Genomic DNA, 24,788 nt, shown 5'->3' with positions numbered 1-24,788 from the left:
TTTGAATAAGATGAAGTAACACATTCCACAGCTTCTTTCATTCACTTTGCCCCATGTCATCACTAAGGCTTACTTTTACGTATTTACTATAGGTGCTCTTGCTTTGTTAAAGGCAGCAGAAAACTTTATAAAAGCATAGCTCAGCCTTTTATGAGTCTGCAGACTGTGCTGTGAAACTAGGAATAGAAAATGGTGGCGCTTGTGGAATTGAAAGGGCAGAGAAGTGAAGGAAGCACTGAATGAGGAGTGATAAAATGCCAACTCAGGCCACGTAGCTCCAGTTCACCTCCTGAAGGATTCAGGTAGCTCATCCAAATGGAAAAGTTCAACTTGAACACTTACATATACCCGCTAGTGAAAGATTAAACTTTAATGAGGTAAATATTAATACAGCATCATTGTGTACCATTCAATTATGTTTATTACCCCTCACTTGACATTCACAGGGAAAATCATACTCCTATTTCACCATTTTTGACAATTTACATCACATGTGTCATAATCATTTCCAACTCATTAAGGAGTTTTTACAAATTTCAGCTCCAAGTGTTAGAAGGATGACACTCATAGCCAGGAGTAAAGAAGCTACATTCTATATTTTTTTTAAATGTGCAGACATTGATTCCACACATACTTTGGTGAAAAAAAAAAAAAGTTCAGATCCTTCCCAGTGACCCAGGCAGAAAGCCGTAGCGGGATGGCATGTCTGATGGTCCCTGCCCAGAGCCGACACACAGCGCTACTCAGCTGTCCCAGGTTAATCGGATTGCTGATGGATACACTGCATACTCTGCGTGAAATTTTATGAAGACACGATGTGAAGAGGCCACAAAGGGAGCTATGTTGGTGTCCTAAAATTGAAGGAAAAAAAAAGTAACAAATTATATTTTTCACAAATTTGAATATTTTTCTGGAAATGTTAGCCTAGTGACAAAATACTACATCAAGGAACTTCATAGAATTTACAGTAAACCTGCATATTTTTCCATAAGTAATCTTGCTAAGAATTAATACAGATATCTTACAAAATATTGGTGGTGGGGAAGAGCACTGAGGGAAAACGGGAAGTGATTGTTAATGGATACAGAGTTTCTTTTTGGGGTAACAAAATGTTCTTGAATTGATCATGTGAGCTATATAACTCTGAGTCTACTAAAAACTATTGAATGTACACTTCAAGTAGCTGCATTCTATGGTATGTGAATTATAACTCAATGAAATGGTCTTTAAAAATTGAATTTCCAATTCTACTTCTTTCTGAAATTTTAATTTTTTCAAATATAAACACATGCTTATTTTTGCAACTAAAACAATCATTTCAGTTAAATTGTATGACTTTCCCCTGTTAACATCTGTAGTTTCCTTTTAGGATTTATTTTCATATCCTGTCTTCACTAAATGGCACTGTGCAAAATGGATATATATATATACACACACAAAGGAAGGAGACTATACCACACAAAAAAATCAAGGTAAGATGAGTTAAAGACCTGAAACCATGAAACTCCTAGAAGAACACATAGGCAGTAATCTCCTTGACATCGGTTTTGGCAATGATGTTTTTGGATTTGATACCAAAAGCAAAGGCAACAAAAGCAAATATAAACAAGAGGAGCTATGTCAAACTAATAATCTCCTATGCAGCAAAGGAAACTATCAACAAAATGAAAAGGCAACCTACTGAATGGGAGAAAATATTTGCAAATTATGTATCTGATAAGGAGTTAACATGCAAAACATATAAAGAACTAGCAAAATGCAATAGTAAAAACAAACAATCCAATTTTACAAAATGGGCAAAGGACCTGGACATTTTGCCAAAGAAGACATACAGATGGCCAAAAAGCACATGAAAAGATGCTCAACATCACTAATCATCAGAGAATGCAAATCAAACCACAGTGAGATATCCCTTCCTACCTGTTAGAATTGCTATTATAAAAAATACAAGAAATAACAAGTGTTGGTGAGGATGTGGAGAAAAGAGGACCTTCGTGCACTGTTGGTGGGAATGCAGACTGGTGCGGCCACTGCGGAAAACAGTATGGAGTTTCCTTAAAAAATTAAGAACAAGTCCTCCATATGACCCAGAAACTCTACTTCTGGGAATCTATTCAAAGAAAACAAAAACACTAACTTGAAAAGATAGCTGCACGCCCCCATGTTCACTGCAGCATTATTTACGATAGCCAAGATGTAAAAGCAATCTACATGTCCATCAATGGATAAATGGATAAACATATGATATGCATGCTTATTATATTATAATAATAAAAGAGCATCATCCAGCCATCCAAAAGGAAATATTGCTGGTTGTGTCAACATGGAAGGTCCTTGAAGTCATTATGCTAAATGAAATAAGTTAGAGAAACATAAATGCCATATGATCTCACTTATTTGTGGAATCTAACAAAACAACCTAAAACTCTCAGAAACAGAACAGACTGGTGGCTGCCAGATGCGGGAGGTAGGAGTGGGTGAATTGGATGAAGGGTGTCAAAAGGTACAAATTCTCAGCTATAATAAATAAGTCTTGAGGATGCCCTGTACAACATGGAGGTTGTAGTCAGTAACACTATCATGTGTATTTGAAAGTTGCCAAGAGAGTAGATCTTAAAAGTTTTCATCACAAAAAATGCCCCAAATTTATGTTATACCAATATGTTATACGGTATGAAACCAATATGTTATGTCAATTTTATCTCAATTTAGAAAAACCAAACAACTCTCTAGACTTCTAGCTGATGTAATTCCCCATCCAGTTCATTCAAAAGCCTAAGTAAAGAGCAGAACGGTAGGAAACAGGTACACTCTGTGGTCAGAAATGTGGTCACATTTCCCTTCCTGGAAAGCCCTCCATCTACTCTCATATAAAATGGGGGGACGGTGAGGGCAGACACAGGCAATACTCGGTCACTGTTAGGATCCTCCCTTGATGTTTCGGGAAGATCTGTGACATCAGAACTTGATGAAAACAAGCTACTAGTCACTAGACCCATCTTTGATCTCCCTGCTTATTTCTTCAAAGAATTCCTATAGTTTTCAACAAGAAGTAGATGAAATGGAGCCAGGTGTCCAAACTGTCCAAAGTTGCATTCATGAAGACAATAACACAGGTACTCAATGCTGGGCAGCGCACTGAAATCACGTATGGAGCTTTTTAAAAAATAATGCACAGCAGCTCCTGTCCCAGAAATTCTGAGGCGGCAGCAGGTGTGAGTGGGCCCTGGAAGTCTGGACGGCAAAACACCTGCATAAGCCATTCTGATGCGGTGGAGCCTGGAAACCAGTACTGTTGATTCCACGCAATGCCCACGAGGTGGCACTCTGTGCTCCCCAAATAGGAAGGAAAATCCAGAAGCTGCTGAAATTTGTAAAAAGCTTGTGCTTTGTATTTTGTGTCTGGCTTTAAAAGTGTATACTGTTATTATTTAAAAATAATTAATGGAAATTTTAAAAAGCTTGTTTTACTCACTGCCCCACAGTATGGTCCAAAGGATGGAGAATTAGCATCCGGTCCATCGTAGAGTATGAGATAGTTCTGGACACAGTCTCCGGGATCATCGATGCTGATAAAGTAAAAGGTGACGGTGACAGGTCTTCCAGCAGGAGCGATGATGGCCCATTCACAGTCAGTGTTGTTGGGGTAAGTGCCGGGATAGCCGGGGCTGGTGAAGGAACCACTGTCTCCATAAAGGGTTCCACCACAGCCTGCAAGGAAACCAACGCAGGACGTTTGATTGAACCAAGTAGAAACCATCCCTTTGTGAGGCAGTAAGATGACCGCTATTTTCTCAAGGTGCTGAGACACAAAGTGCAAGAATAGAGGAGGCAGGAACCCCTCTCCTGCTTCTTTTGTGGACTACATCCCTCCCACTCCCTCACCACCACCTCCTCCCACCCCATCCCACACCCTTTCCCTCTCCCCACATCATACGTTGTGTTCCCTATATATCCTGATGGTGGGACTACTTCCTCCAGGACCTTTCTTTGCAAACAGTGGGTTGAGAACACAATGGGAAAACAAAGAACTTGAAAAAGTAGCTATGGGAGAGAGTAATTAAAGTTGTTGTGTACTTTTGATGGCAGAGGGCTCTCTATCAGTTGATGATAATGATGTGAGTGAAGTAAAATTAAAAGTGAAATTCCAAGGCTGAACCCAGAGTGTGTCATTGTAGGTTTTGACATGAATTATTTTATTGCATGAGTGACTTTTCTGGTCTTATAACTGATGGTCCCAAGACTGACATGCTCAAAGCCAGAGTTCTGTATTAGTGTTAATTTGTGTGTGAACATTGTCATTATTTAGACCAGATACCCCGGGGACCCAGATATTAAAAGGCGCTGAGCTGGGTGTCTGACCCCTGGAAGTCTAGTCATGCTTCCACCACAGTCTAGCCTTATATTCCGGAAAACTCATTAACCTCATGTTTTATTTCCTCCTCTATAAAATTAGGGCATTGGAGATCACCTGTAAGCATCTGTAGCTGCCAAGATTTAAATTATTTCTTGTCCCTCAGTATATTTAAGTCATTTTTATCATTCTTATTTGGAAAGTTTTTAGATATTTCTAAATACCTCAACGAGACATCTCATAAAGATATTTCTCCTCTCTTGAGTTCAATATATTGACATGACTTAAATTTCCTTCAATTACTTGATAAACCACCAACCAAACATGCAGGAAGGTACTTACTGCCCTGAAAAAAGCAATTAACCTCCAGGACTGCCAAGAAATGACAGGCACTGCAAGGGGAGCAGCTGCTTATTTATACCCGAGTATGCGTTAGTAACTTGGCTTTTTAGTACATGTTTTGTTTGGTTTTTAATTCTCAGAGAGAATCTGAGATAATCAAACCAAAAGTTAAAAATATGATAAAATCCTCTGATGCTGGAGAGCTAGCCTGCATGTCCCAGCATTCAGAGGATAATCAAACCAAAAGTTAAAAATATGATAAAATCAGAAATTATAAAGGAATTTTAAAATCTATATCTTATCTATATTTTATTCATATTTTTATACTCTTTCTATATTTTCTACCTGTTGCTAGATACATGTATCTATATGTTATAGTGATACATATAGATATATAATATGTAGAAATAATGAGAGTAGAATTAAAAAGGGTATCTGTACTCTCATTGTTAAAAATCTCTGTATTTATTGAAAAAAAATCAAGTATAGGGATGGCTAAGAAGGTATGGTCACTTTTAATGATCTTTTCTTATTAAATCCCCTGTATTTTTCTCATCTACATCAATGTCCCTTATGAAGTGCAAGTGTCTTACCAGAGGGTGATGAGGTCCAGACAATTTCATACCCACGATTGGAAGTTGCGCTATCGGTCTTAAACCGTAGGTATAGTTTGTTGTTTCGAGAGAAGATAGGATCTGGCAACAGAGTTCCACAGTATGTGCCAAATAATGGTGAACTGCTATCACTTCCATTTCTTACCTGGAAAAGTGAGCCATTAGTTACTATACATAAGCATATTATTCTTTTTCCTCTGATTTTTCATTGCTATCCATTGACACATGAGACTATTTGAATGACGACCTCTTTTGGAAAAGCTTTGTCTTTTTATATACATGAGAATGAACTGGTCTCTGAAAATAGACCCAAAGATGAGAAACACCCAACTTGACGATCAAAAGCCATTTGCATTTGAATTCAGAAATATCTGCAAATTTCAAAAAGATTGGAGAGGGATATTGTCTGCTCTGTTTCTAGTCACTTCTATTGTGCTTTATTCATTATACCGCGTGTATGTTTTTTTACCCCCTTTGAAAATTGCTTGGCTATGCAGGGGCTATGCGGAAAAAAAAAAAAAGCAAAGTACAAAGTATAATAAATTTCAAAACCAAAGGAATTTCAGTATGTGAAAAAGACACAACTCAACAAATCTCATAAGATTTGACTATTAGGTAATTTTAAAAACAGTCTAAAGCTGAACAGATTTTTTTTTTTAATTCACTGGTTAGAGTAGATGCATATAAAAATAGGAGATGAGTCAGTGTGTGAGTATGGGTAACCTCAGTGAACTCCACCACCTCTGTCCTCAGGGCTCCTCCTGCGTATTCTCAGCTGCCCTATACCAGAGGAGGGCTCTGGAGAAGTATTAAAGAAGTGTTATCCAGGCGATGTAGAGCTGGAACCAGCTCAACATGTATGAATGGTGATTTTATTGACATCTGTATTCAAATTCTTGGAAGTTCCTCCAATCCCTTTATAATTTCATTGTTTGACATTTGGTTAATTTCTGGTTGTCTTAAGTCATAGAGGGTCTTCAAAGGCACCATGGTTGGTCTTACTGGAGGCTGTTGACCTAGAGTGAGATTCTTTTTAGGTCAATGGAGTAGCCAGTGGGAGACAATAGTGCCTTTCTGCTGCTTTCTGGATTATTCTTCCAAGTGGCCTTGCCATGGATGGAGTGGCCAGTGAACCACCAGCAGACAGAGAGGACCGCCATATTCAGGAGCGCTGGAGGGCCAGACCTGCTACCATGCTATTCTTAACTTTGAGTCTCTTTCCTCCGGATTCTGTTTTAGAAATCTCTGCTCTGAGAGGAGAAGTGGAGTATCATTTCCAACTAGCATCCTCTCCATTTTTCTTTGCACAGGAGGGACCAGTATCTCTGAGCTATTAGAGGACCCTAAAAAGGGAAATGGATCCACTAAAAACAAATGCAGATTCCACATGTGATCCAGAGCTTGGCTCTTATGTGGTAGTAATATGGTCATGGTCATCACTGAGAAATTTCTGTTCCTGGCAGAGCTGACACGAAAGGCATGGGGAGTCTTGTGCATATGGCTGCCAATAAATCACGTCAGTCTTCCCAGAAAAAAACAGATGCAGCTGCATTTTACAGGCCTGACTTGCAGTTTCCTGTCTTTGCTTATTGGACAGGAAGTTTCTAACCACTTTCTATGGAACAAGAAGGGCAGCTAGTAGGAGGAGTTCCCACCTCTGATGCTGGAGAGCTAGCCTGCATGTCCTAGCATTCAGAGGAAAATGCACATGTTAACTCCAGTCACTAATGGTCAACCCAGGCATGAACCAGGGGTAGCTGCACTGTGAGTCTGAATTGGTGGGATTATTCTGTCCTTTCCCTGTATCCTCTCCTCTGGCTTCTACTTTACACTTCACATAAGTGGTGAGGCAAAAAGGTCTGAGTTGAATGTCCTGATTGACACAAGCAATACTCTATTTCTCTCCTCCTTTCCTCCCCTGCAAAGCCATCGCTCCCCATTCCTACCATGACAAGTATCCGCCATGAAAAAGGCCCAGGCTTCCTTCAAGTACTTATTACTCTACAGATTAAGAATATTCATTAACAAAATATTTAGATTAATTCTGTAGGGGAGAGCTTCCCATGATAATAAGACTCTAGAGCAGACATAGGGCAGCAAGCTGTTGGAAACACCAGACCCTTGTGTATGTGAGACAAAGCCCATCTAGAGCACTTCAGGTAAGGTTCACATTCAAACTCAATTCACAGAGGAATTCAGCATCTTTGGATTTACAAGTCTTTGATTACACTGCAGTTTACTGCCTAAGATTGAGTACATTTCCAAAAGAGTTTGCAAAGGGCGCCCAAATGAGCTCTGAGGTTTTCATGGTAAAATAGAGGCACTGCACTCCACACAGTGCCTGCCTCAGTCATGGGCTCATTCAGAACATCTTCCCGTGAACAACAGCAATAGTTTTCGCTTAAACAGTATAGGTGGTGCAGGGCAGAAAGGGTGCAGGGGGCGCTCTTGGGGTGGTGCTGGAGAATCACAAAGGTGCAAATACTAGAGGAGCATGGTTCTGCTCCTTCCCAGCACTGGATGGTTCTCTTTGAACTCACACATCTTGTCCCTCAGGAAACCTCTCTGTCCCCAAACTGAATTAGGTGCTCCTAACCATGCTGACTCTGCTAGTCCTTTCCACGTTGTGTGGAAATTGACTATTTTCTGTCTTTCCCATGGGCTGTGTGCCTCCTGGGGGCCCTGACTATGTCTTGTTCCCTTTTTGACTTCTGGTGCCTTGACCTAGAAGATGCTTGGTAAATATTTATGGAATGAAAGGATGATGGACCAATTATGAACAAGTAAGGGATCCATGGTTAGAAGTAGCAGAGACAGATGTGAAAAATCTTCAGTGATTCATCTTTTAAATAGTTCATTGACACGCTATCTAAACGTATGTTACCTCCAAGAAGTCATGTGTGCATTCACTTGAGTCCTCAATGCCAAATGAATGAAAAAATAGAGAAATAGTATGGTTCTGTGGGGCTGTGAGAATAACAGTGCAATCCAAGTTATTGTCATAATTATCTGGCCATCCGGGACTCTTCAGATTGCCAAAAGCCTTATTATATTCTCTGTTACAACCTTAGAGGGAAAAAAAATCACAATTAATGTACGCATCCCAATATTTAATGCTCTTTCAACCTGATAGAAAGAATTCAAAAAGATTATTAAATTTGAGCAAACTTCAGAAGAAAAGCTAATCCTGCCCTTTCACTTTCCTTTGAGATAAGTGAGGTCAGAAGAAGCAAGGTCATGGCTCAGATGGCAAATGCAATGAAGTGTCTCGTTAACATAAAACACTCCCATGGGAAATATGAAACGTAAGCCTTCTTTGAAAGGGAATGTTCTAACATTCTCTGTGCTGCTCTGATCACACTGAACTGGAGTTGGCTGGCATCTAGACTTTTTCAGGACAAAGTTTCTGCTTCCAAGACCAACATTTGTATGAGGATTTCCATTTACATCCTTTAATGAGTTACTCATTCTGATAGAATTGGTGAATTGCTGTTCTGTATCATTCTGGGTAAAAATGGGTAAAACCGCCCAAATTATTTCTGTGTGTTTCTTTTAATCACAGGCAGCTCTCATTTTAATCAAGCTGGAAAAGAACATCAAATAACATTCTGTGGAAATAAACTTCTGAGTCATGATAGTAATCAAATAACCCTTTCAGGAACTCTTGGTTTTTACAAAATAAACTTCCTGAGGTACAGTGAGTTCTAGATGCAGTCAAGTGGATAACTAATAAAACAACTGGTAGAGACAAATTAACTACATGAACTTCGAAGAATATGCTGGCATTCTAAACGTTTTAATTAATATCATATTCACTGTACCTCTTCAGAGACCAGCTCTAGTAATTTGCTTAGTTGGGCCTGGCTTCTACTTAAAATCCTTATGTCACTGCGGGTGTGATTTATGTTAACAGATCCAAGGTTACTCGTAAGAGCTGATCCCAGCAGTCATTGGGATGGTGGCAGTTTTTCTGAATAACAGATAAAGTTCCAGGGCTCACCTGCAATCTGATAGGTAAAACCCACTCTAGAGTTTCTGTTGAGGACTTCGGACTTGAAGATGACAATTGCCGTACTCCTAGAAGAATAGAACGTTGGTGTAGCCGAAGCATTTCTGCCACAGATCTGAGGTCCTGGACTTCCATTACTCTGAAATGAAATGGAAGCCAAATCATACTAGATTTAGTTTCAAAAGAGAATACACCATAGTGGAAACTAAACCACATATAAAAGGATGGTTTAAATATTCAGCCATGGAGGAGTGCCTGGGTGGTCTCAAGGGCTTAGGTGTCTGCTTTCAGCTCAGGTCATGATCTGGGGGTCCTGGGATCTAGTCCTGCATGAGCAGGGAGTCAGCTTTTCCTTCTACCTCTGCCTCTCCTCCCTGCTCATGCTCTCTCTCTCTCTGTCCTCTCAAATAAATAAATAAAATCTTAAAAGAAAAAAAATGTAGCCAAGGAAACTAGTTACAGTGTTTGAAGCCCTGGACAGCCAGGCTCATGTGGAATCCACAAATGTCTCATACTCACCAAGGGGCAGGAGGTAGAGGCCAAGTTTCTGCTGAAACCAAGAGACAGATACCATGTATGGAAACAAGACCCTTTCCCCCTCATGTAACCTTCACGGCCAAAGGACTGTGTGGTTGCTCTGCGGACATCCAGGCACAACACAGTTCTGCTGGGGTCTCCCCATCATCCTAAACTCCATAAGCCTAAGCCAGCCCTGCCCTGGCCCTTCACCACCATCCCTGAGCTCATCTGACCAGACTCTGGCAATGCTGTGAATCCCATAGGGCACAGCCCCTGCCTGCCACGAGGTCTCTGTTACTCCTTTGTAAAACCTGGGCAGCCCTCCTCGCCTCTCACGGTAGTAGGGTAATGCAGTCCGGCACCCACCCATCTTGCATAAAAACCACCGGCACCAACGTAAAGACGTTTGCTGCCTCTCACTCCTGGGTGCAAGCTCCTGTTACTAATGTCTGTTTCCAGCCCCCCTTCCGTGCCCCCCGTCACCAGCTGCTGGTCCTCTCCTAACCTTGCCTGTGGCCTCCTCTCAACATTCACTGCAGTGTTAGCCTGGAGTGAAGCTTGGGTCCCCTGCAGCCTCCTAGCCATTCTTTTCCCATAGTCCACAATTCCTCGAGTAGGAACAGTGGTGAGGGGCTGGGCCGGTGGGCAGGGTTCTCAGGTCGCTCACTGCAGGTACCTCTCCTGGCATCAAAGTGGCTACATCTGGCTGAAGATTCCTCTGACCCTTCTCACCATTCTCACTTCTCCTCTGGTGACTTTCCTTCATTAAAGACTTGTGTTTTAGCTCATGGTCATCCCTTGCACCCCACTTCCTTAACCCTTAGAGGTTTCAATGTTTTCACAGATGATCCACCGAACACCCTGATCTGCAGTCCTTACTACTGGTGACTTTGGCCTCCACTCTGTGCAATTGCCTAGGCCAGCAACTATCACCCCCATCTCATGATCCTCACATGAACTTCCAGCTGTATCTTCTCTTCCTGATCTTGGACACCTGGGGAGTTCATTTCTCCTAGTCATCAGTCAATTTTCTGTCTTTCCTCCCAACGTATACAGGCTGAAACCCTTTGTGTTCTTTCCTTCATTCATTCAGTCAAAGGGCATTATTCATTCATGACAAATACTAGGTCTTTTTTGAAGCCTATCCAGCTGCTGTTATGATCCAGAGCTGCCTTGTGCCTTGTAAGTAGCATTTCTGTATCCAGATGGGAGCTGGCCCTGGTCCCCATCATCTTAGCTTCAGGAAGCAATGGGAAATTGAAAGAGCTTTAACCAAAGGGCCTCGTTCCACTTGGCTCTAAGACCTGCCAGGAAGGTACCACCGGGGAATAGGAATCTCATACTGGAAACCACTGCCAATGGAGCAGTGATCCTTGCGCCTTGGCCACGGTGGGAGCCTGGGATATGTCTAAGTGTTTGTGCTTTCTGAAAACTCAACAAATACAGTGTCCCCTCAGCAGCCAGCTCCTGTCAGATCTCTCCAATTGGGAATCAGCCAAACTGAATTCTTCTACCCCCACTGAGATACACGTATAAACTAGGGGATCATATAAGGAGGACCCTGAAAACTCAGGAAAGGACAGATTGGACCCTCTTCTATTGCCAGCCTGTGGGGGGGTAAATATGACACTCTGGGAATGAACTGAGCCAGATTAGTTGCTCCTCAAACTGCTGAAAGAATCCAGGGATTCCTGGGTATTTTTCCCAGGGATCCATCCTCTGGTCATGACTCCACACTTTATATATGCTCCGTGGATAATCTCATTACTCACATTATTTCAGCTACTGACCATGTAATAATACACCCAAATCTTCAGGCCTTCTGCTAACATCATGTGTCCACATCCAATTGCCTTCTCAAAGTCTTGGCCCATGAGCAATTAATTCACCTTTCTCTCTCTCTCTCTTTTTAAACCAAAACAACTTTTTCCTTTTTTCTCTCTTACATGACCATGAATATAATCCCACTGGACTGGTGCCAAATGGCCTCATATGTGATTTCCATGTGTTCCACACTGACACCTCCCGTTCATCTTATACACAGATCCCCCTAACTGCAGAGGTGTTTCTCTGAGCATGGTCCTTGGAGCACCAGGGGCAGAACACTCAAGAAGTTCATCAAAAATTTAGATTAATGGGTGCTATATGGAGAAATCAGGGTCTGACGTGGGGCCCTGGGGTCTGTACTTTTATCTAGACACCCAGATGTGTCCTGTGCACAAGGAAGTTTGGCAGCTTCTCACCTACAAGACCAAGGGCAAATTTCCTGACGCCTAAATAGAGGGTTTCATATATGCCTGAAAAACATATCAAGCTGGAGGTAAGCTCGAGAATTTATTTAATTATGCACTCATTCTTTCAAGTGTTTTGCAAATACTGGTGAAAAAGGGCCATTAGATGTGACTGTCATACGTCCTAGAATTGTTACCTCAGGTGAGTCCCGAAACTCTAAGTAATTCTGGTCACAGTCTTGTGAGTGCAGCTCCAGGGCCCACACTGTGATCTTGACCTGCTGATGTGGAGGAGCTTCAAGGACCCACATACACATGGACAGTGGGACCTCTGGGTTTGATGAATTGGGTGATGAAATACTCTGTGGGGTCCAAGTTGCATTATATGTTCCACCACAAGGCACTGGAGAAATAGAACAATTTGTTAATCATATTTTATTCATGTTTCCACATGCACATAATGTTTAAAATTCAGCCTTCCCCACCCTTCCAGCCCAAAGCGCTATAGTTAACATCATTCTATAAAGAAGTTAGGGTATTCTTCACTAAGAATCAGACTAAATTTCAGGGCATCTGGGTGGCCAAGTTGGTTAAGCATTTGCCTTTGACTCAGGTCATGACCCTGGGGTCCTGGGGTTGGGCTCCCTGCTCAGTGGGGAGTCTGCTCCTCCGGACTCTGCCCCTCCCCCAATGCTTGTGTGCACATGTGCTCTCTCTCTCAAATAAATAAAATCTTTAAAAACAGAATCGTACCAAATTTGTATCACTGATTTTTTTAAAAGATTTTATTTATGTATTCATGAGAGGCACAGAGAGACAGGGGCCAAGACACAGGCAGAGGGAGAAGCAGGCTCCATGTAGGGAGCCCAACGTGGGACTCGATCCTAGGTCTCCAGGATCACACCCTGGGCTGAAGGCAGTGCTAAACCGCTAAGCCACCCAGGCTGCCTTGTATCACTGATTAAACAGAGTGATTAACACAGTATTTAGTAACTGACATTGAGTTTAGGTAGGAATTAACACTGAGTTTCATAATTAACATTGGGTTTAGATATAAGCATGGCATTATTTTTAGTGCCTAAATATACGTTTCATAAAATATAAAAATGTCTCAATTTACTCACTGTCCACAGTAGTGTATGTAGCATTAAATCCTTCCCTTTCTAAAGTTACATCACTGACAAATTGAACCGTCAGGAAGTTGCCAGAAGAGATAAAGGGAGCAGGTACAGTGGAACCGCAGAATGTTCCAGCCAAGTTGGCATTTTCACTATCCCCATCATATAACTGAAAAGAAAAATTGTTCATTAGTTTTCCATGACTCGCAAAGAAGTTGTAGATTTCGCACTAAAATGGACGTGGAGTCACACCAGGTCATGATTAAGAAACTTACCTTGATGGGGCGAGAGCTGGCTTTAACTTAGGGACAGCTGTTCCTGAATCGATGCGATTAGAATGATTTTCAGTGAAAACCTGGTTAGGGTGCCTCGAAATCCTTTCTCACTATGTAAGTCACATCTGATTTTAAACTACTTTGTCATTGGAGCCAGCGAAGCATCGCTGTTGTCGCCCGGCGTGGCCCTCGCCGCACACCGGTGAGATCGCAGGCCCGGGTTCTCGGCTCCCTTCGGAACTCCCGGTTCCACTCGTGCCCCTCTTTTTTTTTTTTTTTTAAGATTTTTTATTTATTTATTCATGAGAGACGCAGAGAGAGAGAGAGAGAGAGGCAGAGACACAGGCAGAGGGAGGAGCAGGCTCCGTGCAAGGAGCCTGACGTGGGACTCGATACCGGGTCTCCAGGATCAGGCCCTGGGCCGAAGGCAGGTGCTAAACCGCTGGGCCCCCGGGCTGCCCTGTGCCCCTTTCAGCCTGTCCTCAGCAGCGCCCGAGGCTGCAGGTAAGATGGAAACTAGGCCAGGGCACTGCTCAAAGCCCTCCGAGCGCTTCCCAGCCGCGCAGTGCGCGATCCAAAGCCCTTACGGTGGGCTTCCAGGCCGGAGGGAGTCTGCTCTCTCCACACACACACACACACACACACACACACACACACACACACACACCCTGGCTTTCCCCATCTGATACCTGACTGTCTCCACGTGGTTCTCTCTGCTCCAGGGGCAAGCCAGGCATGAGGCTGCTGCGGGCCTGTTGCACTCCTTGTTTCCCTCTGCTGGAACATTCCTCTCCTATACGTCCCTATGGTTTGCTCCCCTACCTTCCTTCAGCCCTTTACTCAAACATCGCTGACTCGCTAAAGCCTTCCCTGACCACCTACTTCAAATGGAAGCTCTCTCCAAATTCCCTTTCTCCGGCCTGCTTCCTGCTCTCCTTAGAGCGCGCACGACCTTGACCCACTCCCATGTACTTGTATCAGCGCCTCCCGCTCGCTGGAAGATGATGCCCGTTCCCTGGAAGCACAGGTCGCTGTCCGCCCTGGGCACTGCTCTGTCCCCAGCTTTTAGAAGGGCCTGGCACACAAAAGGCAGCCAATAAATGTCTTTGGCCCCTCTCTCCCGCTACCCACCCCTCTGAAACCCATTCTCCCCAAGGCTTCCCAACGTCAACAATCGCTCAAGCCTACATCAGTCATCCTTGATTCCTCTCCGCGCCCCCACCTGCCCCACACCTATTCCGCCCTCCCTTCAGAATCTACCCCCGAAGGCTGCTCCTCATTGCTACCACCATCCTCCCGCACCTCGGCTATTGTACTATCCTCCTGAGCGATCTGTTTCCACCGAGCAGCCACAGCAATCTCTGCAGAAGTAATGGCCTGAGTGTTTGCAGCTTAAATCAAATTAAGCTCCTGCTCAGCCTTTGCTCCAGTGGGTTCCCACTACTGCACCTGAATTGAAACCGGAGCTCTTTGTGGCGGCCTGCAAGCCCAGCCTGGTCTGGCCCGGTGCCCTGTTCCCCATACTTCCTCCTGCCAGGAGTGTCCCCACAAGGCCCCTGCGCTGCTCCTCCTGTGAGTAACAATTTCTCTCTCCCCACCTCTTGAACTGGCTGCTCTCCCTTGTCATGTGGCCTCAACTCAGATGTCACCTCCTCCGAGAGCCCAGCTCTATCTAATGTTGCTGGGCCCCCAAGAACTATTTCTTATTAAAATCAAAACACTTCTTATTTGTTGCTTATTTACTTATTTTTCTCGTCTCTCTCCCAATAAGAATTTAAGTCCCATGGGTGGGAAGACTGACGATTCACTGCCGTGTCGCCAGGACCCAGAAAAACTCCGAGCCATAGGAACTTTCAACAGACACCTGTCGAAATAGTGGACACCTGAATCTCTTTCAAGCTTATGACCAGAAAACAGATTTCTCCAGCTAAGTAAGCTTCACAGTATTTCTGAAACAAGTATGTGCGTGTAGATCCAAACGCTGAATTTATAACAGAACTAGGGGGTGTTATATAGACTTCAAGGTAGCCGTGACCACTGACGTTATTCTAAAATGCCAGGAAAGTAGAAGTCATTTTAAAATAAACAGAAAAGTAAATTTACCACTAGGTGGCACTGTTTCTCCTGCTTACATGGGATTTTAGTACATTCAGAGCCAGGAGGGACTCCAGAGTTGGGTAATTTCATCTCCCTCATTTTATGGAAGAGCTGACTTGTCAAGTTTTGAGTAATGTACCTTTTCTGGTAAACAAGGTAAAATATTATAATGGCTGCCACCTATATCATCAGATTTCTACTAGCAAGCATTTTTATTCTATGTACTGTGTGCCAGGCTTCTGTGCTGGGTCCGGTGTTTTCAAGGGTGTAGAAGGCATTTCCATACATTCAAGACACTAATTGACACTAATTAGTGAGAGAGATCCATACATTGACTATACGTATGAGCGTGTCAATTATCTATACAAATTTTATTTTATTTTATTTTTTATTTTTTTTTTCAGAGGGATTAGTAACATCATTTATTTGAAGCCAATTTCCCTTGATTTGGTTCCAGAGTCTAACACAGCTGAGCACTGCACAGAGGGGACAGGTAGGTGCTGACCTACCCTATAAAGGCTGGAGAAGAGCAGTGAGCAGAAGACAAGCAGGATGTTATCCCTTACATGCCCCCCTAGCTTTATCATACTCGCTGATCCCTCTGTTTATGAAGCTATTTGCTCTCTTTCTCTGCCCTCATATATGCACTTGCACTGCAGTGAAGGATTTAAATGTAACAAGAGAACCCAGATGATGAAGTCAGGAAAGATCTCAGACAGACATTTGAACTGGTGTTTAAAAGTAGGTAGAGACCTCTCAGACCTGAAGAAGATGAAGGGCATCCCAACCTACAGAAAATGGCATTGAAGGCCTCAGAAGAGGGTAAGAGGCATGTAAGAGTCTCCACAACTTACTTAGGGTATCTGGCATTAGAGCAAGAGGATGCAGGTGGGACTCAGTGAGCACCTCAGGACATGACTGTGAAGTTCCACATGTCCCCCAGGAAAAAGTCTGTGTCTTCTTCTGCAGGAGTTATAGGACCTGATGTGGGTTCTGAACTGATAACTGGTAACTGTGATGGACAGAAATTACACAGTCACTGGCCTCCAGCTGCTGTTTGCATCAGTTTATTCATTGCCACAGGAAGATTTCTAGTAATTGAGCTGAAATAGGCAGCTGGTGGCCTCTGGACCACTGCCATGGGCTCCCAGGCTCCTGGGATTGGCAGCCGAAGCCAATATTTCTCCACCTGCTCTCTCATTCCCTGATAAGGCTAGACCTCTGTGAAGGACTTTTGCAGGGTAGCTCCAGGGAGTGTTGCAAGAGGTACACTGCACTGCTGGAGATGGGGAATCATATGGACTAGGATGTAAGTGGTGCCCTGAGGACTGTGTCCTTGAGACGCACACAATCACATGCTGCTATATATTGCATTCCTGGGGGACCTGCCACCCGGCATAGCTCAGTTAGGCCTGGAGGTTGGATTATGTTTTAAGTTTTGTAGATAAGTGCTAAGAAGGATTTTCTGTTTTCTCAGCTGTTAAAACTCTGATAGTGGAGCATATTAGAAACTACGTAAGATCCTGAAGGAATTGCTTACGTAAACTGGGGGAAGATAGCTTTAGACTACAACTACAGCCAGATCCTGCACTTTATCCAGTTGTTAATTTGAGCCATAGCAGGAAGTGGGGAAGATCATGTTTGGATTTTACTTTCTGTGAACTTTTAATGCAAAAGGGCATTAAGACAATAAGAGCAATATTGGACTTTAATTCAAGTTTAACAATAATTTTAGACTTTAATTTCCTCAGGACCTTATCTTTTAATATTTCCTTAGGAATTGGACAATGGCAAGATTTTTATATTCTTATTGGGAGTATCTCTACATTGCATTTTGAGTATCTCCATGAATTCTTTGATTTTATTAAGGAGCCTCTGCTAGGGTCTGCCGGACAACATGCCTGGGTGTAATTTGGGATGAGAAAGAGAACAGAGAGCAGTTTTTCAGATTTGGAGTAGAGCTCTGGTCCATTTCAGACCCTTATGAAGAAAAATATTACGTTGGTCCCAGTGGTCTTGGGAAGAGCCACAAGAAGCAGTGATTAGAATCAACTCTGTGTTAGAGGAATTTTTATTTTATTTTATTTTATTTTATTTTATTTTATTTTATTTTATTTTATTTTATTTTATTTATTTAATCTCGATATTCTTTCCAGTGCTTGGAGCAGTGTCTGAAATAACAGCAAGTAATCAAATAAACGTGTATTGAATCAATGAATACATGAATGAATCATAGGGACTAACTCATGAGGATGGGAACCTGATGCCCTGATGGAGTACAGATCTCCTCCTAACACTGACTGGCTGCAGAATGAATGGTTGAGCCCAGTGGGTTAAGACCAAGGTTCTCAGTAGGGGCACTGTCATGTCCCAGAGAGTGTTTTGCAAAAAGTGTCATGTTTTTTGGGTCATCACGATAATCTGGTGCTATGACTGGCATTTGTAATTCACAGAATGGTTCTGCAAAGTGAAGATTTATTCTGTCCCATATAACTGTTGAATGTCTTGCCAAGACTTTTAGGTAATAAAATTGTTCACTACTGTGTACTCCCAGAACTTAAATCCATTCTCTCTCTAACACAAAAACATTATGCATAGTTTTATTATGCACCGAATTTCCAAAAATGCAATTACTGTGTAAGTGAAAGGAAGACTGTACTTTGTTTTGTTTAGAAATATTTTTTGAGGTTTTCCTCTATTTTGGAAATTCATATTGCAGATGGTGAGGTTATTGGCATTTAAGTTGCAAATACAGCCTATCCATATTAGTTTAAATTTAGACTTTTGTGTTTGCCATGATCCCACATAAAAGAATCTTTGCCAATTTATCATGTGGCATAATGTAGTTGTAGCAGAGCATTTACATATTTAGGTCTGCACTATTTTATATACTCTCCCTGTATTCCTCCTTTTCGTTGCATTTAGTACATTTTATTATGTTTTTGAAGCTCTGTATATTGGTAAGCTATAGCATAGATGACCTTCACTTCAGGTAGTCAAGGAAGCACCATGAAATACTGGCTATTCAAATGGGCACAGATTAGGGAGAGATGCTGGGAAATGGTAGGAAGGAGCCACTTCCTTTCTACTAGTTGCATATTTCCAGCAGAGGAACATCAGTTAGGGTCACAGCCCTGAGCCCTTTCTGCCATTTCTCTCACCTGCTCATTATAAGAGAAGTGACTTAACTGCTGGCAGATCGGTGGGTCAGGAAGCTGGGCACACACAACACAGCTGCAAGTCCATCCTTCCCTCTTTCTCTCTGGCAGCCCCCCAGCAGGAAGTGTGCTTCTGTGACGTTCCTCCAAAATCCAGCTCAACCATTCCATGGAAAACGCCTTTCCTGAATCCCCAAATGACTCAATTATACCTTCTTCTCTACTTTTGTTCATTATTCATATTTATTGTTTCTGTCATGCAGTAAAATAGTTTCTATGCTTATGTGTCAGCCTCCTCCACTTTGCCGACAGCTTTTTGGGGAACCCTATCTTAAATCTTCTGTATCTATGGTTGGGGCACCTGGCATATAACCATGTCATGAGACTCTTTATGGAATGGATGTGACGTTAATTTCAGCAGAAACGCTTGGTGAAACCCAATTGTGATGTACTGCAGTTATCGTAATAACTTTTCAAAGTCAACCCTTTCAAAAACAGTAAGAGATATAATTATGACTAGATGATGGAATTGCTATGTTTTCACCTGTATACCTACCTACAGAATTGAATTAAATTAGTTTTTAAAAAGTAATTTGATTGTAATATCTAAGAAACACTCTATAAGATATCAAATGTCCCATTTATCACAGAGAATCGCTTTACTACAGATAGCTCCAGGCTTCACATTCCAAGAACTGTTCTTTGACCTGCCAGCTTAGTAAAAGCTGGAAAAGTTGCCAATATAGGGAAACAGGGAAACTGCTTTCCCAAGAAGGAAAACAAGAGTAGATCTGAACATAATTTCTTTAAAAAAAAAAGGCGAGGAAGGGGAAATTTTATATTTAAGCTAGATAATAGCTCCTTGTTTTTGATATTGCTATTTCTGTCCCAAATGACTTGAAGAAATTCAGGAACTTGCTAGTTGCTTTAGTTACAGTATCAAATCACACTCAGAAAAGGATGAGAATATCAGTCAACCTTCCTCCGAGCCGGATCACACCCAAAACATCCTACATGAGTTTACTTTTATAGTAATTAATATATGTAAGTCTATTATTTTTAATATTTTAAGAAAAAGTGACTCCACAGGCCAGCATGCCCATCTGAAATTACACAAGGGTGGCGGGGGGGAAATGAATTTGTTTTTAAATGAATTCCAGGCACAGTGTCGGACACTCCAGCATACATTATCTTTATCCTCAAAACAGCCTTGAAAAATTGGTACAATTATGTAATATTTTTCATTTGTTTTTTAATAGATAAAGTGATAAAGAATCTGGGAGGTGAGGAAACTTGTCTGGTAGCAAAACTGGGTTAGAGTCTACACCACCTGCCTTGAATATCAGCTTTGCTGCTGCTCAGGCCATTTGGTATCATTTTAGAAAACAATTCAACCTGAACCGAAATCCCTTGATATCTCCAATCTTTCATGGACTCCCTCTAATCTGGCTTCTGTGCCAGTACTTTAGTTAAAACGGCTGTCATCTGTTCTGATGAGTTTTTTCTTCATCTGCACCTTTCCTGGCCTCTAATTTAGAATTTAATAGTATTGACCACCCATCCTTGGTGAGAGATCTTCCCTCTTGACTTTCATGATCCTCCACTCATCCCGGCTTTTACATCTCATTCCATGACTTGTCTGTTTCTCATCCTGCCTCTTTTGTCCTCTGACTGCCTTACCGTGTACCTTCCCCCAAGTGGGGTGGAAGCCTGGCTTGTAGCTCCATGCTGCTTTCCTTGAAAGAAAACAGTAATTCTGATAGCAGAAGGGCTCTTTTGCCATCTCTTCTCTGTTTGTGCTGTTCTCTTCTTACTGGAGCCCCATTCCATCCTCTGCCCACCTGTCTGCCCTGCTGCCCCCAGACTGAACTTCTACCTTGCAAAGCACGGTTTCCTCCTAATAGTACTGAGATTCTTCTGGTCTCCTGGGCTTGGAGCTTATCACAGTGAAAATATGACAGTATATAATTAGGTGTTCAATGCATATTCCATCTATGACTTTTCTCTCTTTTTTAAAAACATATAATTTCTTTAAAGACAATTTTTAAACTTAAAAGTTTATCTTGCATTAGGCTTGACATCTCCATCTCTGTACCCTCCTTACCTAAAAGTAACCCCTTCCTTGGGTCTTAATTCCAGACTCTGCTCACCACCTACTTCCAATGCTTATTCTATATCAGTCTTCCTTAAATACTGCTCTCATCATATTGCTCATTGGAAAACCTTCAATTCCTCCTTATTTTCAAATGCATAAAATCTGAATTCATTAGTTTGACTTTCCTTCCTTTCTTCTTCCTTCCTTCCTGTTTCACTTTTCAAGATTCTTTGTGATCTGGGTATTTCTCCACTTAGGCAATCTCATTTCTTGCTACTTGTTTGTGATATTCTGCTCCAGTAAAGTAAGTTCGTTCACTCTTCCAAAAACATTCATATGCTAACTTCTGTACTTCCCTTCATTTTATGTGGCCCTTGCCTGGGATGCCTTCTCTCTTGACTTCATAAGCTATCCCTCACTCTGTGAAGCTTTTCTTGTTCACACCAGATCATCATGAACTTTCTTGTCTTTTAAACTTGCACATTGTTCTGGGCCTCTATCCAATGCATTAATTGGCACTTTCAATATTGACTGTCCTGAACCGCTTATTGTTGATTTGCGTGCATCATCCACTACTTCTACAATCGGATTCAAGCTCCTCATGGGCACAAATCTTTCCATGTTGGTTGTTTTCCCCACAAAAGTGTAGTAGTATGCACTGGCTGATACTACTTAGAAAGTTTAATCTGAATTCAGGGACGCCTGGCTGGCTCAATTGTAGAAGCATGCAACTCTTGATCTCCAGGTTATGGGTTCAAGCCCCACATTGTGTATAGAGATTACTTAAATAAAAGAAAAAAACTTTAAATTCATATAGCCTTATAGGCACAATAATGTAATACTAATGAATCATTAAAATTGAACAGAAAAGTTTCTTGATTTCCTTTTAAAGGGACTTCAGATCTAAGCTATTTTCTACATCTATAGGTAATATGGAAAGTAAATATAGAAACTTCATTTTAGGATTTGCCAAAGGCCTTTTGAGTATCTCTTTCCATACAATCCATCTTCCTAAAGATAATCTCTTGACAAAGCACAGATGAACAAGGACTCTTAAAGCTAGTGTTAGAAGCCACATGAAATTTCTGAGTCATCCATGTTAAAGATTAACTTGATATGAAGACAGAATATCTATAATAATACGAGGCACTCAGGTGGTTCAGTTGGTTAAGTGTCTGCCTTTAGCTCAGGTCATGATCCTGGGGTCCTGAGATCAAGCCCTGGGTCAGGCTTCCTATTAAGCAGAGAGTCTGCTTCTCCCTTTCCTTCTGCCTTTCCCTCTGCTTGTGCTCACTTTCTCTCTCAAAATCATAAATAAAATCTTTCAAAAAAATTAAAAACAAGACAAAATAATAAATGTTATACCTTGAAGAATATGTCATTTTAAAAATTAGCATTATTCAGTATTTTCATGACTTCCCGAATGGTATAAACTGTCCCATATCATACTAAAGTCTGGGTTAGAAGACTGTTAAGAAATGTAATAGCCTTACCTTTACATAATCATATATGCATCTTTGCATAGCACTTTGTGCCTCCAGAGCAAATGTATTGAAGGTAAGTTTAATTAGTTTGTTTACTGGTGCAATTATGAACCATACACAGTTTAAATTCTTGTCATATCTTCCATTGGAGTCAGAATCAGGAGAGGCAAAGGTATTATCTGAACCTGTCAGATAACCACCACATCCTTGCTGAGGCCCTGTGTTAAAACAAAGACACATCACTACACAAACCAAAGAGAAAAGATCTTAAATTTTACATGGAGAGTATAGTAAAATCACATAGTTAGAAACTATTTTGGTCACACTTGTACGAACATTATCATATGGTGCACCAGGCTTCCATGGGCTTATGTGAGTGTTGTTTCCACTTGTTATTTACTTCCTTTCTATGCCTATGACCTAACCTTCGGTCCCCTGTCTAGTTACCTAGAAAAGTGGGGGACCATATTTAGTTTTATATGCATTTTTAGAACTGTTGATATTTATTGAAGTTTTTTTCTATCCTTGAAAAATCCAATTTTTTAGAAAATAAAGTATTTTGCATAATAAAGCTTGTGGAAGCCATGAACGTATTTTATGTTCTGCTTTTATGAACACTATCAGATTGAATACTGAATTTATGAAGAATTTACCCAACACTCCAAGATAATTGGCTTCCAACAAACCTTTTATGTAAATAATCCGTTAGAAAGAGGCTGAGGGGCATTTAACACTACACACATTTAACACTACAGCCCAATTTATATTAAAACACACACTATAGTTGATTGTTTTTTTTCCAAAAAGAAAGGGAAGCTGAAAAAGACCTTTATTGGCAACAAAAAAACTATTTTGAAATAAAAACTTTGAAATTCATAATAAAAATAGAAAGGGGAGATAAAGAATCCTCTCAAGATGACAGAATGGTCAACTATGAAAAAAATACAGAACAAAATCCTCAGAACATAGGACCTACTTTTGTTCATTTCACAGTCCAAGGCAATTCTTCAGAAATGATGTGAGAAGTGCAACAAACTGAACGATTTTGAAACCATGAGCATGACTAAATTCAAAATAATCCCAGTAGGAATCGAGATTAAGATAAAGTAATGTTCGTAAGGCTTATCTTCTGCCCAAATATAGAGTATTATTAGTTCCAAAGTTAAATCTCACTGACATTGGCCTTTCATTTGTCTCATTGTATTTATCTTAACGGTGAAAGCACTGCTTGCAACATCAGGGGGCGCTAAGATTTTGGCCTTGGAGCTCCTCAGGAAATGGAAACAATGGTGGCCCTCCTTACTAGCAAAGGATATCAAATATGCCAAGTGTTTTTCAGCATGGGTGCATTATTTAGTAGGTCAGAATGCCCTGTCCATAGCTTCAAAGTCAGGTAAAACTATAGATTATTTGTGTAGTAAGACATTTCCTGGAGTGGAAAAGCTTCCAAAGGCCCAGCCCCTGATAAATCCATAGATGGAATCTAGGACATAATTATTCTGAAACCAAAGCAATGCGCAGGGCTGAACTACATATTGCTAATGATTCTGTTCACATGAAATAAGCCTGCAAACTAAAGAAAGAATTGGAGTTTGCGCAGCTTTTATATCCAATGTGAACTGCTTGTTACTTAAGAAAGCCCCTCACCCTGATTAACATGCAGAGCTGGGAAGAACAATGACTTGGGGGTACTATTGAATTGACAAATGTATTTATTTATTAAATACTGGGATTTTTATTCAAAAAAATTTTTAAAGATTTTATTTACTTTTTTTAAAAGATTTTATTCATTTATTTATTTATTTATTTGTCAGAGAGTGAGAGAGCAAGAGAAAGCACAAGCAGAGGAAGAGGCAGGCAAGAAGCAAAGAGCCTGATGCAGGACTCTATCCCAAGACCCTGGGATCATGATCTAAGCCAAAGGCAGATGTTTAACTAACTGAGTCACTCAGGTACCCCAATATTTATTTATTTGAGAGAGGAAGGGAGAGGAGGGGGCAAAGGGCAGAGGGAGAGAAAGAATCACAAGCACACTCCCCACTGAATGCACAGCCAATGTGGGGCTCTATCTCACAACCCTGATATCATGACCTGAACCAAAACCAAGAGTCAGACACTTAACCAACTGAGTCACCTAGGCATCCCATTAAATATTATTCCAATAGTCAAAGAAAAATATTTATTATTGAGGTGGGAAAAGATAAATGGTAGTCCAACAGAAGTGATAAGACATAGATAAATAATGATAATACAATCTAGAATAAAACAGGTACCATAAAAGAGGCAGAGAAGTCTTGTGAGTTTTGCAGGAAGGGAGAGATTACTTCAGGCTATGAGGATGTAGAATGTCCAAGGAAGAGGTAACATTTGATTTGGGTCTTGAAGGACAACAGGACAAGACCATGTAGAAATGTGATTGGTATTGGCAATTCCAGGATAAAGGAACTTCATAAACAAAGATGCAGTGGACAAGAATTTACCTTATATGCATA

General features: G+C 41.3%; 1 protein-coding gene and 1 long non-coding RNA gene across 3 annotated transcripts in view; one reads left to right on the top strand and one right to left on the bottom strand.

Moving 5' to 3' along the window:
- Positions 1-345: 345 nt before the first annotated feature.
- Positions 346-24,788, bottom strand: part of CUBN (cubilin) — a 265,984-nt gene continuing 241,541 nt past the window's right edge. Inside the window, exons 60-67 of the mRNA XM_072825664.1 lie at positions 22,306-22,514; positions 13,194-13,356; positions 12,267-12,472; positions 9,311-9,458; positions 8,195-8,376; positions 5,290-5,455; positions 3,476-3,711; positions 346-851 (exon numbers count right to left, since the gene is read on the bottom strand). Coding sequence (XP_072681765.1) covers positions 744-851; positions 3,476-3,711; positions 5,290-5,455; positions 8,195-8,376; positions 9,311-9,458; positions 12,267-12,472; positions 13,194-13,356; positions 22,306-22,514 — 1,418 coding nt within the window. The 3' untranslated portion in view covers positions 346-743. The remainder of the gene's footprint in view (positions 852-3,475; positions 3,712-5,289; positions 5,456-8,194; positions 8,377-9,310; positions 9,459-12,266; positions 12,473-13,193; positions 13,357-22,305; positions 22,515-24,788) is intronic.
- On the top strand, positions 11,719-19,409 carry LOC140633318 (uncharacterized). Of its 2 annotated transcripts, none has more exons than XR_012030940.1 (4): positions 11,719-12,158; positions 15,234-15,393; positions 15,964-16,052; positions 17,716-19,408. It is a non-coding gene; the product is annotated as an uncharacterized lncRNA (long non-coding RNA). The 2 variants fall into 2 exon arrangements; XR_012030941.1 differs by lacking the exon at positions 11,719-12,158 and adding an exon at positions 14,457-15,034 and having other exon boundaries at positions 17,716-19,409.

Source organism: Canis lupus, chromosome 5, assembly GCF_048164855.1.
Source record: "Canis lupus baileyi chromosome 5, mCanLup2.hap1, whole genome shotgun sequence".
NCBI classification, from domain to species: Eukaryota; Metazoa; Chordata; class Mammalia; order Carnivora; family Canidae; genus Canis; species Canis lupus.
The sequence above is the reverse complement of the archived record's forward strand: the minus strand, read 5'-3'. Positions and strand labels throughout refer to the sequence as shown.